We start from the raw sequence: 12,001 nt of genomic DNA, 5'->3' as shown, positions 1-12,001 counted from the left end.
ACACTTTTTCTGGGTTTTGTTGTTTTTTTAACAGTATTTTTACAATGTGCCGTGGGGCCATTAAAAAAATGACCTGCGGGCCGCAAATGTCCCCTGGGCCGCACTTTGGACAGCCCTGCTGTAAGGTGAGTGATTATACAGCTGGAAACTATGTAATAATATAAAAGTATAAGAATATGAATGATGTAACAGCACAACAAAAAAATTAACTCATATGACAAATGGAAGAATGTTGTCTGTCTATCTGTGTCAGCCCTGCGATGAGGTGGCGACTTGTCCAGGGTGTACCCTGCCTTTCGCCCGATTGTAGCTGAGATAGGCGCCAGCGCCCCCCGTGACACCGAAAGGGAATAAGCGGTAGAAAATGGATGGATGGATGGACAAATGGAAGAAAAAAAAAAGTCAATATCATATTAGTATCGTCACTGCCCTTAGTATCGATACTATCTGTCGATACTGGAATCCATCCGCGCCACTCTCGTCTCCATAGCGACTGTACACAGTTTGCGGTTGCCTTCTTGTTAACAGCTAATGCTATTGCTAATGCTAGTTGTTCAACGACGAAGGCACCCACAAAAATAACACCAGCACAACAACTTTGTTGGTGGCGACTTACTGATCCAGGTGAGCTGATACTTTCGTGTCTTTTCGTCCAAGTTAATGAATGTTTTGTCTGTGTACGAGCAGCACTTACCGGCCACCGGAGGAGATGCCTTTGCTGGTGACAGACCACTGCTGGACCCAGACACAGTCCATGGTCTACATTAGCGTCCCTCTGAAAGGAGCCAAGAAAGTGGACGTGTTGTCATCAGACGAGTACCTGAAGGTAACGTTTAATTAAACATATGCCTTAGTTATAACTCGTGGCTTTTTTTATCATCAACTTTTACATTACCCGACGGGAAGATAATGTGCTGCTTCCAGACTGTCACCATCATTAAACGTTTATTACAGGCGCTGTTTTAAGTAACGGTTGTTACTTTCAAACAAAATTACCAATAATGTATCCACAGTTTAGTAAAACAAAATGAAACTAGTGAATCTACTCATTTGAAGAGGCCCAGCATATAAATAAGGAGGGGAACATGGAGGTGTTTGCAGACCGATACTGTCACCTAATGGCATTTTGAAGGGATTGCTCCTATTAATTATTTTGAGGCCTTGTGGGAAAAATACATTTTTAGCTACAGCAATAGTCTGACCATATTCTGAAATGCCAAAAAGAGGACACATATATGCGTGCCAAGGCGGGCAGCACGTCAAAGTGAAAATTTGCCAATGATACTTGAATTTGCTTTATAAATAATATATTTATTTAAACAAAGCCTTTTTTTCCTCCTCTGTTGACAACAGTGTTGGTGCTAGGAATTTTCAAAATAGTGTCCCATAGACCCCATCAAGTCATAAAAATAGGGTCCCACAGTAAATTTTTGGGGTCCCACCTTTTTGTAAGAGTTTTGAAAACAAATGATAAACGTACATATTGTCCTGTTATATTTCACATACTATGTTGTGTTTTGGGAAAAGGTTGTCATAAACGTTACTTAATTCATTAAAAAAATTATATAAAAACAAAAACAAATTTGTATGCATATGTAAATGTATTCAGTTATAAACATTCATTCACTTTCTTCTTTCCTTCATGTATCTAAACTTTACTGTTGCGGGTAGTTTGTTCTATGTTTTTTTTTTATAAGTTGTAGGTGTATTTATTTCAGTATGAAAGAGTAAAACGTGTCTTGATTCAGTCATGAAATGATGATAATGGTGTGCCTGGGCATACATACATTTTATATTCAACGCTTAAATCTCTGGAGTCTTCCTCAACTTCAGATCTATTCCTCATTTCAAAATATTTTGTTTTTGTTGTTGTTGTTGTTGTTGTTTTTTGTTTGTTTGTTTGTTTGTTTTCCGCCCTGGCAAACACACAAAATATGCAAAATCTTCCACCACAAGTATTTTTCAAAGTGGAATATTTGATCTGACATAGTCGGGGTTGAGTTGGGGGCATGGGGTAAGGTGTAGCGGGGTGTGGGGGGTGAAGGGTTGTATGGGTATTTGTTCTGTTGTGTTTATGTTGTGTTACGGTGCAGATGTTCTTCCGAAATGTGTTTGTCATTCTTGTTTGGTGTGGGTTCACAGTGTGGCGCATATTTGTAACAGTGTTAAAAATGTTTATATATAGCCACCCTTAGTGTGACCTGTATGGCTGTTGACCAAGAATGCCTTGATTAACACTCAATTAACTAACTCTGTCTCTCACTCTTTTATTTCTGCCCCTCCCTCACAAATGTTGCTGCGTGCGCACACCTTCACAATTTGTTTTGATTTTAACTCCTCTTAACCCTGTAGGTACATTGAAAATACAGGCAACCTTAAAACATAACGCCGGACATTTGAGGCATTTAAGAAACCCCGCCCGGACACCCCGGACTGTCCCGCCAAAGAGGACATGTCCGGGGAAAAGAGGACGTATGGTCAGTCTATACAACAACGTCAATGCTATAAATACCACATGCTTTTTGAAGGGGGTAAAACATATTTATTTGTGAATGCCGCTTATGTCGACAAGTTAAGTTAAAGTTAAATTAAGTTAAAGTACCAATCATTGTCTAACACACAGTAGGGTAGGGCTGGTCGATATTGCCTTTTTTTGATATCACAATATTTTTAGGCCATATCGCGATATATGACATATATTACGATATTTCTCTGGCCTTGAATGAACACTTGATGCATATAATCACAGCAGTATGATGATTCTATGTGTCTACATTAAAACATTCTTGTTCATACTGCATTTATATATGCTACTTTTAAACTTTCATGCAGCGAGGGAAATAACAACTAAGTCAATTGACCAAAAGTGTATTTATTAAAGTTATTAAGCAATGGCACAAACATTCAAGTCATTTCCAAAACATAAATTGCAAGATTGTCAGAGACATTTTAAGTGTCAAATAAAAATGAGCTGCATAATAGGAAATCAAATAGTATTCGTCCTTCACTATGTGGTAGGTTACTATGGACGTTATGAAATTATCTTCATTCTCTAGCGAGTGACTTTTCAGTGCAAAGTAAGCTTGAAAATACTGTAACTTGTTTTTTGTTTTTTTTATTACAATGACTAACAAAATGCACTTATCTAATGTTTTTTTTTTAATGCTTAACAAATAGTATTGTTATTGTAGTCATGGCAGCAGTTGTTAGATAATATTATAAAACATCATATTAAAACAGAATAATCAAAATCACAATATGCACAATTTTTAATGCTTCACGAATATTCAATGTATGAACGCTTTATTGTCATTGTAGTCGTGGCAACAGCTGTTAAATAATATTATTAAACATCATATTAAATCAGAATAATCAAAATCACAATATGCAACATTTTTAATGTTTCACAAAAATTCAATGTATGAAAGCTGTATTGTCATTGTAGTCGTGGCAGCACCTTTGAAATAATATTATAAAACATCATATTAAAACAGAAGAATCAAAATCACAATATGAGCAATCAGAGGAAAATTATGTCAACAAACATGTAGATTTAAAAATACTTGATTGCCCATTTTCCTTATGTCTCTGTCCAAAGTCACAAGTACACCCCCAAGTATTTAGAGTTTTGGTTATGTTGACAACCATTTATGTCGACGAGAGTCAGCCAAGCTACGGGGAGTGGACATAGACAGGTTTTACTTTAATAAGTGAATTGTTTTGTTTATATTGTACTAAGATGCCTGGCTGGTCCTTTACATTTCTAGTTATAGGGTTCTCATTACATTTATTATTTTTACCATCAGTAGTATCATTCTGTATGACGGTCACGAAAACACAATAAAGCCAAAGAAAAAGAAAGGCACACACATGGGATTAATTCTGTTGATGCCAAATTTGTGCTGTTCAAACTTTGTTTTGTTTGACTTTAGAGACAATTTTTCCTCACATATTTGAAACTGTGTGACTTTGGGACATTCCACTGTAAACAGAAATTGAAAGCGTGTGTTGTTGCTAAATAAGGAAACTGAAATATTAAATAATACCTCTTGGTTGCAGTGCAGTTCTACAGAACATGTGCAACATATCGTTAGATTACTTTCTTTGTGAAAGAAAGGAAGTTGTTAGAAAAAATACATCTCAATAAGGAAATTGAAATCAATTACAGTGAGAATAAATAAACATACTGGTCTAAAAATGTTTGTAGGATAATGTTTTTAAAGAAAATGGGTTCCTGATTTCAGTCATTGTTTACTGACTCTGTTTTGTGCACAGGTTCATTTCCCGCCTTTTCTATTAGAGGTCTTCCTGTCTGAGCTTGTTGACGATGATCAAAGCTCAGCAAAGATTGGAAATGGGGTAGCAGTCATCAGTTTGTCAAAGAGGACCAATAAACTGTGGGAGCATCTAGCAATAAGCACATGTAAGACTGCAAAGCAATTCTATATACATAATCGACTCTTTATGTATTTGATATATTAATTATACCGACACCTTTTCAGATGATAAAGAAACAAAAAAGGAAATTAGACTGAGAGCACTGTCCAAAATGCAGGAAAAGCTTGCTGCAGAAGCACAAACCAAATCGGAAAAAAAGCATAAGGAGAAGAAGTATACTCTGAAGACAATGATGAATGTAGGACACTGCCAAGTTCTAACCATTTGTAATCTCTAATGATATTGTTGTTCTTGTTCTTTGAACCTGTTCATTGCAATAATGACAATAAAACTCTATTCTATTCTATATCATGAAAGATTCATAAAGTAAGTGAAGATGTATATTTGATGATACAGATTGAAAAGGATGAGCGAGAAAAAATCCAGAAAATGAAGGATGACGAAAGAAAGTCAACCACTGCTGAACTAGAAGCGTGGCAAATGAAGGAGAAGAAGAAAGATGAGGAAGGAGAGAGACTAAAAGTCCAGAGCCGGACAGCCAATCAAAGTCAAATAAAAGCTCCTAAAGAGAACTTTGACAGAGGCAGGTCACGTGAATCAAAAGTCATATTTGGTAAGTGATTTCCACATATGCCATAACCTCCTGAGAGTCATTGTCCTCCATAGTGGACAGTTTTGCATTACAGGGTTATCTTTTTTTACATTTATAACTGACAAAAAAAGTCCAAAACAAATGTTTACCATAGAGGATGCTGGTTCTCAGGAGGAAATAACAGACCATTTCATTTTGAATTAAGTATTTTTTTTATGTATTTAGATCAAAGAAGTGGAAACAAAGATGAGGGGAAGAAAAAACATGTGGCTCTTCCTGCTCCAAGAATTCCGGGAAACATAGAGGTCTCGTTCACTCCTCGAGTTTTCCCCACAGCTCTCAGAGAGTCAATGGTTGCTGAGGAAGAGGAGGTAACAATTGAGTCTGTTTCAGTCAAATAGTAACTGCTAAAGAATTACATCAAAGATTTGAGACTTTTTCTTTTGCCAAGCACAGTGGCTGAAAAAGCAAGCAGAGGCCAGACGTGTAGTTAATGCAGATGTGGAGGAACTGAACGACTTAAGGGAGGAAGAGAGAAATCCTGATTGGTTGAAGGAGAAAGGAAAGTGAGTCAAGTCCACCCCGATCGCTATCATTAACGACTTGCACGGCTGAGTGCCAGCTGAAGTCATATTTGTTCTCTAGCAAATGTTTTGCAGCCGGAAACTACCTTGGTGCTCTGAACGCCTACAACCTGGCTATCAGGCTCAACAGAAAAATCCCAGCTCTGTATTCAAACAGGGCTGCGTGTCATCTGAAGTTACGGAACCTTCACAAGGCTATCGAAGACTCCTCGAAGGTCAGAGTGGTCTGAATTATACGGATGGACTTGCAGCACATTTCTATCCAGTTGGCAGTCTTTGTAAAGATACCACCATTGAAGTAGATCTTTCTATGCAGGCCCTTGAACTGCTGACTCCAGCCGTTTCTGCCAATGCTACAGCCCGAGCGAGAGCACACGTGCGACGAGGGTCTGCTTTCTGCCAATTAGAGCTTTATACGGAAGGTCTGAAATGCACCACATTAAATTGGAGTCTTATTATCAAACCATACCAAATCCACATACAGGTACATATCAATCATTTATAATATGGTGCAAATGTTATTTGATTTGAGGTTAATTCAATTAAAGGCAGTTCATTTACTGATTCTTATAGCCCTAAACATTGGTTTACAATATCTACATTTTTTACACAATTCCAATTTAGGAAGTACTGATTTGTTTTGTTTTTTTATTCAATTAAACATACAATCATTAAAATCATGAAGAAATTAAATACATTTTTGAAATATTTAACTTTGTGTCTCCTATAGTATACCCTCCTGTGTACCAGCGTCCTGTGTAGTAGACATTTACTTTGTCGAAGTTACAAAAAAGACCCACAATTGTCCACTGCAGAGAACAGTGGCACTCTGGAGGATGGAAGAGTTTTGAATTGAACTACTAACATAAAATACAGTTTCAATGATGATCTAACTTACTGAGCGGCAGCGGCAATGACAATCCACTAAACATATTTTTTTGTCAAAAGTACCTTGGAACCTGTATGTAAATGTAAGTACCCCACTGCTATTTTATTTTACACTATTTACTTTATTTAGGTTAAAACAACACTCCTGTAATGGAACTCAGCGGCTGTTGAATGGAACACAATTATGGCACAAAAAACACCATAATTTAACAAAAGTTATTCCTATTCTTAGTCTGTTTTCTAGTAATCATAATAGTAAATAGTTTTACTATCTTGTAAGAACCTACTGTTCTCCAAATCAACACAACACTTCTTAGTGTTTGTGGTTACAACATGAAATAACGCACATGATAGGAGTGCAACCATGTAGTAGCCAACTATTCAAACCTTATGCTTATAAAGCACCGGTCCACCCATAAATTACTATTTATTATTATTTAATCCACCATTGCCGTTTTGTTTTTACAGGACTCCAAGAATACCAAGCTGCCCTGAAGATTGACCCAAACAATGAAACACTGCAGGCTGACACACAGAAAATCCGGGACATCATACAAAGCAGTGCACCATAGCCTGTCACACAGTAAGATTAATGATACTTAAACGGCTGCTCATTCATTTTTTTAATATACGTTTGTGTTTGGTAATTAGGCGCGGTAATTACACACACACACACACACACACACACACACACACACACACACACACACACCTGTGAAATAAAAATGCAATCTTGCCCGTGTGTACCCCATAACAAATACAATGTTTTGCATTTTGTTCCCTTACTGTACCCAAAGAGAAAGGAACCATGACCTTAAGACTGTATTAAACTGGGATTATGGAGCAGGAGTGCCATTATGTTTGTTTTTGCGTGTACATTTGGAATCTGAAAGCCAATGTCAAAAATGCATGTAGCTGTATTATTTCTAAATAATTATTTGGCGCCTGTCTTTCTCAAATATAAATATTGTGAAACATTTATTCTTATTAGAGTGTAAATATTGTCGTGTGTAATAGTGTTTGACCGTTAACCAGCTATTAAATTCTCCAAAAGGGGGCAGCAATTACCACAAAGTGGTGCTCCAGGGCCATCATGATAAAAAAGGCCTACAGTTTTCCATGTCAGTCACAGATTTTTCCTTTGTAAGATACAACTAAACAATTATACCTGCAGCTTTCATTCATTTTAGATCCAAAGAACCTCTGATCCAAGTAATTTATAGTAGTTGAGGTCAAAGGTCAAGTCAGAATGTTTTTGCATGCCTAATTGATTGCTCAATCTCAATATTGTGAAGGGCTCCTAAGACAAATATGACACATTTGAGGAACATTACTGAAAATACCATTAGGGAAGTTTTAGCATATAAGCAAATACATACAACACAGCAAATGGTGTGTGGATACTAAGCAAAATACGGGCATTCAACAAACACTGTACTTTAAATAGCATCAAAAACATCATCCCTCCTTTGGAAGGGATGAGAGAAACTAATTGAGAACCTCTGACCTAGTCGAACTGCGCTTCTATTTTTCTTGTGTTAAAAGAATGTATTTGAAAGCACCACTTTTCTGAGTAAAGACCATGTTCACAAAGCTCTCATCTGTGAATCACAAGTAAGGGATTGTGTTTGAACGATTCATAGGTCGATCACATATGGTCAAAAAAGCTTCTTTGATGGAACCCACCAGCTAATTTGAGAAAAAAGCGATAGGTCACCGCACAATAGTTGTTTGTTCTGGCACTCCTGAGTCCGTTTGAATTCCTTTTCCATGACATAATCGGTTGAGTCATTACAAAATTAGTATACTGGATTTTAAATGCAGGTTCTTTCTTGTTACTGATTTAAGCAGATCCAATCTTTCCAAAGATGTGAAGTAGCACTTGAGGACCTCGACCACACACCCTGCCCTCTGTCAGCAGATACAATAGAAATCTTTAAACACCTCGCAAAGACGCTTTTCTTATATTTTATCCTGATACCAATGTTCTGCTTTTCCTAATCTTCTGATCAAATGTGCCGAAAGCATCTGCAATAATTGCAAATGGTTGAAATTCAGCGTCCAAAGAATGGGGTCATTTAAGAGGCTGTGATTTGAAAAGGAATTGCATTGTAGTAGCATAGTTGAAGTAAATGGTTGTCCGTGAATTACTTTCAAAGCGTTTGAAAAGATAAACACAATCCCAGCACTCAAGACAAGCGAACGGCTTCAAGTGTTATTACAAAAGATTAATGCAAGAGCTTGCAATTGGAGTGCTGCTGAGAACTCATGTCAAGTCGTTAGAGTTAAATAAAAAGTGTAATTATTTAATAAATTGTGTGTGAGTTGTAAAATATTTATTTTGCTTTCTGTAACTGTTGGTTGTGTAATAGGTGTAATGACAAAAGTCACCATCCTGTTAATTTTTAAGTTAATTTGTGATGGCTGACAGTGGCAGATGCGCAGCAATGCTCCAAACACGGAATTAATCCAAAACCTCAAACACCTTAAAAGAAATGCAAAAAAAAATGCAGCAAATGCTTAAAACACTTACAAACCCCAAAAATAACATTCTTGAGAGGAATGCTGCAAGTTCACTGAACAAAACACAAGTTAGCCAGGCTACCGGGGGATCCAGACCTGATAAGACATGATTGGGATGCCCAGAAGAAAGAGGCCTAATAAAAATAAACATGTTCCTTTTGGTCTTTTGTAAACACTTGGATGTGAAATTTTACAATATTAGTGCGCAATCAATATTAGCTTTAGAATGCGATCAAGCGATCATGTGTTTTGTAAACTCTTTGACCCCAAAATAACCTTGAACCAAATGCTATATGTTACCCACTGAGTACAACACCTGCTGTTTCAACTGAGGCTCAAACGGGGGTCCTGGGAAAGAGAGCCAACCAGTAAAATTACGATGATGTCAATGTGCAGCACAAGCTCTTAAGGTGTTTGAGAGTGATGTTTACCACCTGGCACAGCCATACTGGCTGGCCTCCATTACATATACAGCTTGCATACACACTATAAAGTAGGGCTGTGAACCTTTGGGTGTCCCACGATTTGATTCAATATCGATTCTTGGGGTCACGATTCGATTCAAAATCGATTTTTTTTTTTTCAATTCAACATGGTTCTCGATTCAAAAACGATTGTTTTCCCGATTCAAAAGGATTCTCTATTCATTCAATACATAGGATTTCAGCAGGATCTACCCAAGTCTGCTGACATGCAAGCAGAGTAGTAGATTTTTGTAAAAAGCTTTTATAATTGTAAAGGACAATGTTTTATCAACTGATTGCAATAATGTAAATTTGTTTTAACTATTAGATGAAACAAAAATATGACTTTTTTTTTTTTGTGAAAATATTGGACACAGTGTGTTGTCAAGCTTATGAGAAGGGATGCAAGTGTAAGCCACTGTGACACTATTGTTCTTTTTTTTTTTTTAATAAATGTCAAATGTTAATGTCAATGAGGGATTTTTAATCACTGCTATGCTGAAATTATAACTAATATTCATACTGTTGTTGAAAATATTCATTTTTGTTTCACTACTTTTGGTTTGTTCTGTGTCGTGTTTGTGTCTCCTCAATTGCTCTGTTTATTGCAGTTCTGAGTGTTGCTGGGTCAGGTTTGGTTTTGGAATTGGATTTCATTGTTATGGTATTGCTGTGTATTGTTTTGTTGGATTTATTAATTAAAAAAATAAATAAATAAAAATAAATAAAAAATAGATTTGTTAAAAATGAAAATCGATTCTGAATCGCACAACGTGAGAATCGTGATTCGAATTTGAATTGATTTTCCCCACACCCCTACTAAAAAGGCCCAGAATGTTTCAGTGTTTTCCATGCAAAGTATGTGATGTGTTTTCTATAATATATATATATATATGTATATATATATATATATATATATATATATATATATATATATATATATATATATATATATATATATATATATATATATACAGTGGGGCAAAAAAGTATTCAGTTGGCCACCGATTGTGCAAGTTCTCCCACTTAAAATGATGACAGAGGTCTGTAATTTTCATCATAGGTACACTTCGACTGTGAGAGACAGAATGTGAAAAAAAATCCAGGAATTGACATTGTAGGAATTTTAAAGAATTTATTTGTAAAATAAGTATTTGGTCAACCATTCAAAGCTCTCGCTGTTGGAAGGAGGTTTTGGCTCAAAATCTCACGATACATGGCCCCATTCATTCTTTCCTTAACACGGATCAATCGTCCTGTCCCCTTAGCAGAAAAACAGCCCCAAAGCATGATTTTTCCACCCCCATGCTTCACAGTAGGTCTGGTGTTCTTGGGATGCAACTCAGTATTCTTCTTCCTCCAAACACGACGAGTTGAATTTATACCGAAAAGTTCTATTTTGATTTCATCTGACCACATGACTTTCTCCCAATCCTCTGCTGTATCATCCATGTATCCATTTTGGTATAAACTCAACTCGTTGTGTTTGGAGAAAGGAAGGAGGAATACATATATCCATCCATCTATTCTTTTTCTACTGCTTATTCCCTTTTGGGGTCGCTATCCCAGCTACAATCGGGCGGAAGGCGGCATACACCCTGGACAAGTCGAATACATACACATATATATATATATATGTATATATATACATATATATATACATATATATATATATATATATATATATATATATATATATATATATATAAATCTATATATCTATATATATATAAATATATATATAGATATATAGATATATATATATATATATATTAGGGGTGGGCAAATTAGTGCGTTAATTACGAGTTAAGTAATCAATCTATTAACGCCGACAATTATTTTATCGCACATTTGCGTATGTTGTTTACATGCTTTTATTTTGTTAACACCTTTTCTTAACAAGATGGCGTTGCCCGGATAAGCTACAGCTTCGAGGGGCTCTTGGTAAAGATGGAACATTTGGCAAAAATACCGGACAATTCTGCAAATTTCATGGCTGGTGGTCACTCCGGGATCACTTACGACCGCCAGACACTCCTGGATGTGGATAGATCGGGCCGTTTTGGACTGAATGAGGCGTGCTTGCTAGACCGGCTAGCTAGCTGGGGAATACTTTGCCGGCTACATCCAGCGGCCTGTGAACCAGCGGAGTATATCTGTTGTCTGTCTATTTATCAATAATGCAGACGAGGCGTGTTGGCTGAGTTCTTAACGTCTGTTTTCAGAGCGTGCATATCACAACATACAAGATGCCGTCATGGCGATACAACCTATACCGGGATACCGCGTCACTCCTGTTGCATGCTGGGTAGGGTGGTTATTTTTTCCCTGGCTCATAACATCACAATATAGTACCATGTATATGATGCGTTCAGTTTATCAAAGCACCAAGCAAACAATCGGAAAATTGCCATCATATCAATTCCTAGATGTGGTCATAATTATTTTAAGTGCACTACGCAGAATAAACACAACATTATTAATATTGCTACTACGGATAATTTGATCAAAAATACCCTAAAACAGCCCACTACCTATAATATAGTTTTTTT

The 12,001-nt window shown here is 36.6% G+C and overlaps 1 protein-coding gene across 2 annotated transcripts; it reads left to right on the top strand.

Annotated features, from left to right (window-relative positions):
• The first annotated feature begins 493 nt into the window (after positions 1-493).
• On the top strand, positions 494-10,032 carry dnaaf4 (dynein axonemal assembly factor 4). 2 transcript variants are annotated; one of them, XM_061918083.1, is made up of 10 exons: positions 494-624; positions 688-826; positions 4,276-4,423; positions 4,503-4,636; positions 4,795-5,011; positions 5,216-5,361; positions 5,447-5,556; positions 5,636-5,789; positions 5,891-5,996; positions 6,931-10,032. In XM_061918083.1, exons 2-10 carry the CDS (start codon positions 710-712, stop codon positions 7,032-7,034), a joined length of 1,236 nt encoding a protein of 411 aa, XP_061774067.1. In that variant the 5' UTR covers positions 494-624; positions 688-709; the 3' UTR covers positions 7,035-10,032. The 2 variants fall into 2 exon arrangements, with proteins under 2 accessions (XP_061774067.1, XP_061774066.1); XM_061918082.1 differs by having other exon boundaries at positions 507-826.
• Positions 10,033-12,001: the final 1,969 nt, after the last annotated feature.

Source organism: Nerophis ophidion, linkage group LG12 (genome assembly GCF_033978795.1).
Source record: "Nerophis ophidion isolate RoL-2023_Sa linkage group LG12, RoL_Noph_v1.0, whole genome shotgun sequence".
In the NCBI taxonomy this organism is placed as follows: Eukaryota; Metazoa; Chordata; class Actinopteri; order Syngnathiformes; family Syngnathidae; genus Nerophis; species Nerophis ophidion.
This window is presented reverse-complemented; position numbering and strand designations above follow the sequence as displayed.

What these genes read in the sequence shown, in the direction of transcription:
- dnaaf4 (XM_061918082.1), top strand. Translation starts at nt 665, where the DNA reads ATGTTTTGTCTGTGTACGAGCAGCACTTACCGGCCACCGGAGGAGATG. An exon ending in CTCTGAAGACAATGATGAAT is followed by an intron (nt 4,637 to 4,794) that starts GTAGGACACTGC and finishes TTGATGATACAG; the next exon opens with ATTGAAAAGGATGAGCGAGA. An exon ending in TGAATCAAAAGTCATATTTG is followed by an intron (nt 5,012 to 5,215) that starts GTAAGTGATTTC and finishes TTATGTATTTAG; the next exon opens with ATCAAAGAAGTGGAAACAAA.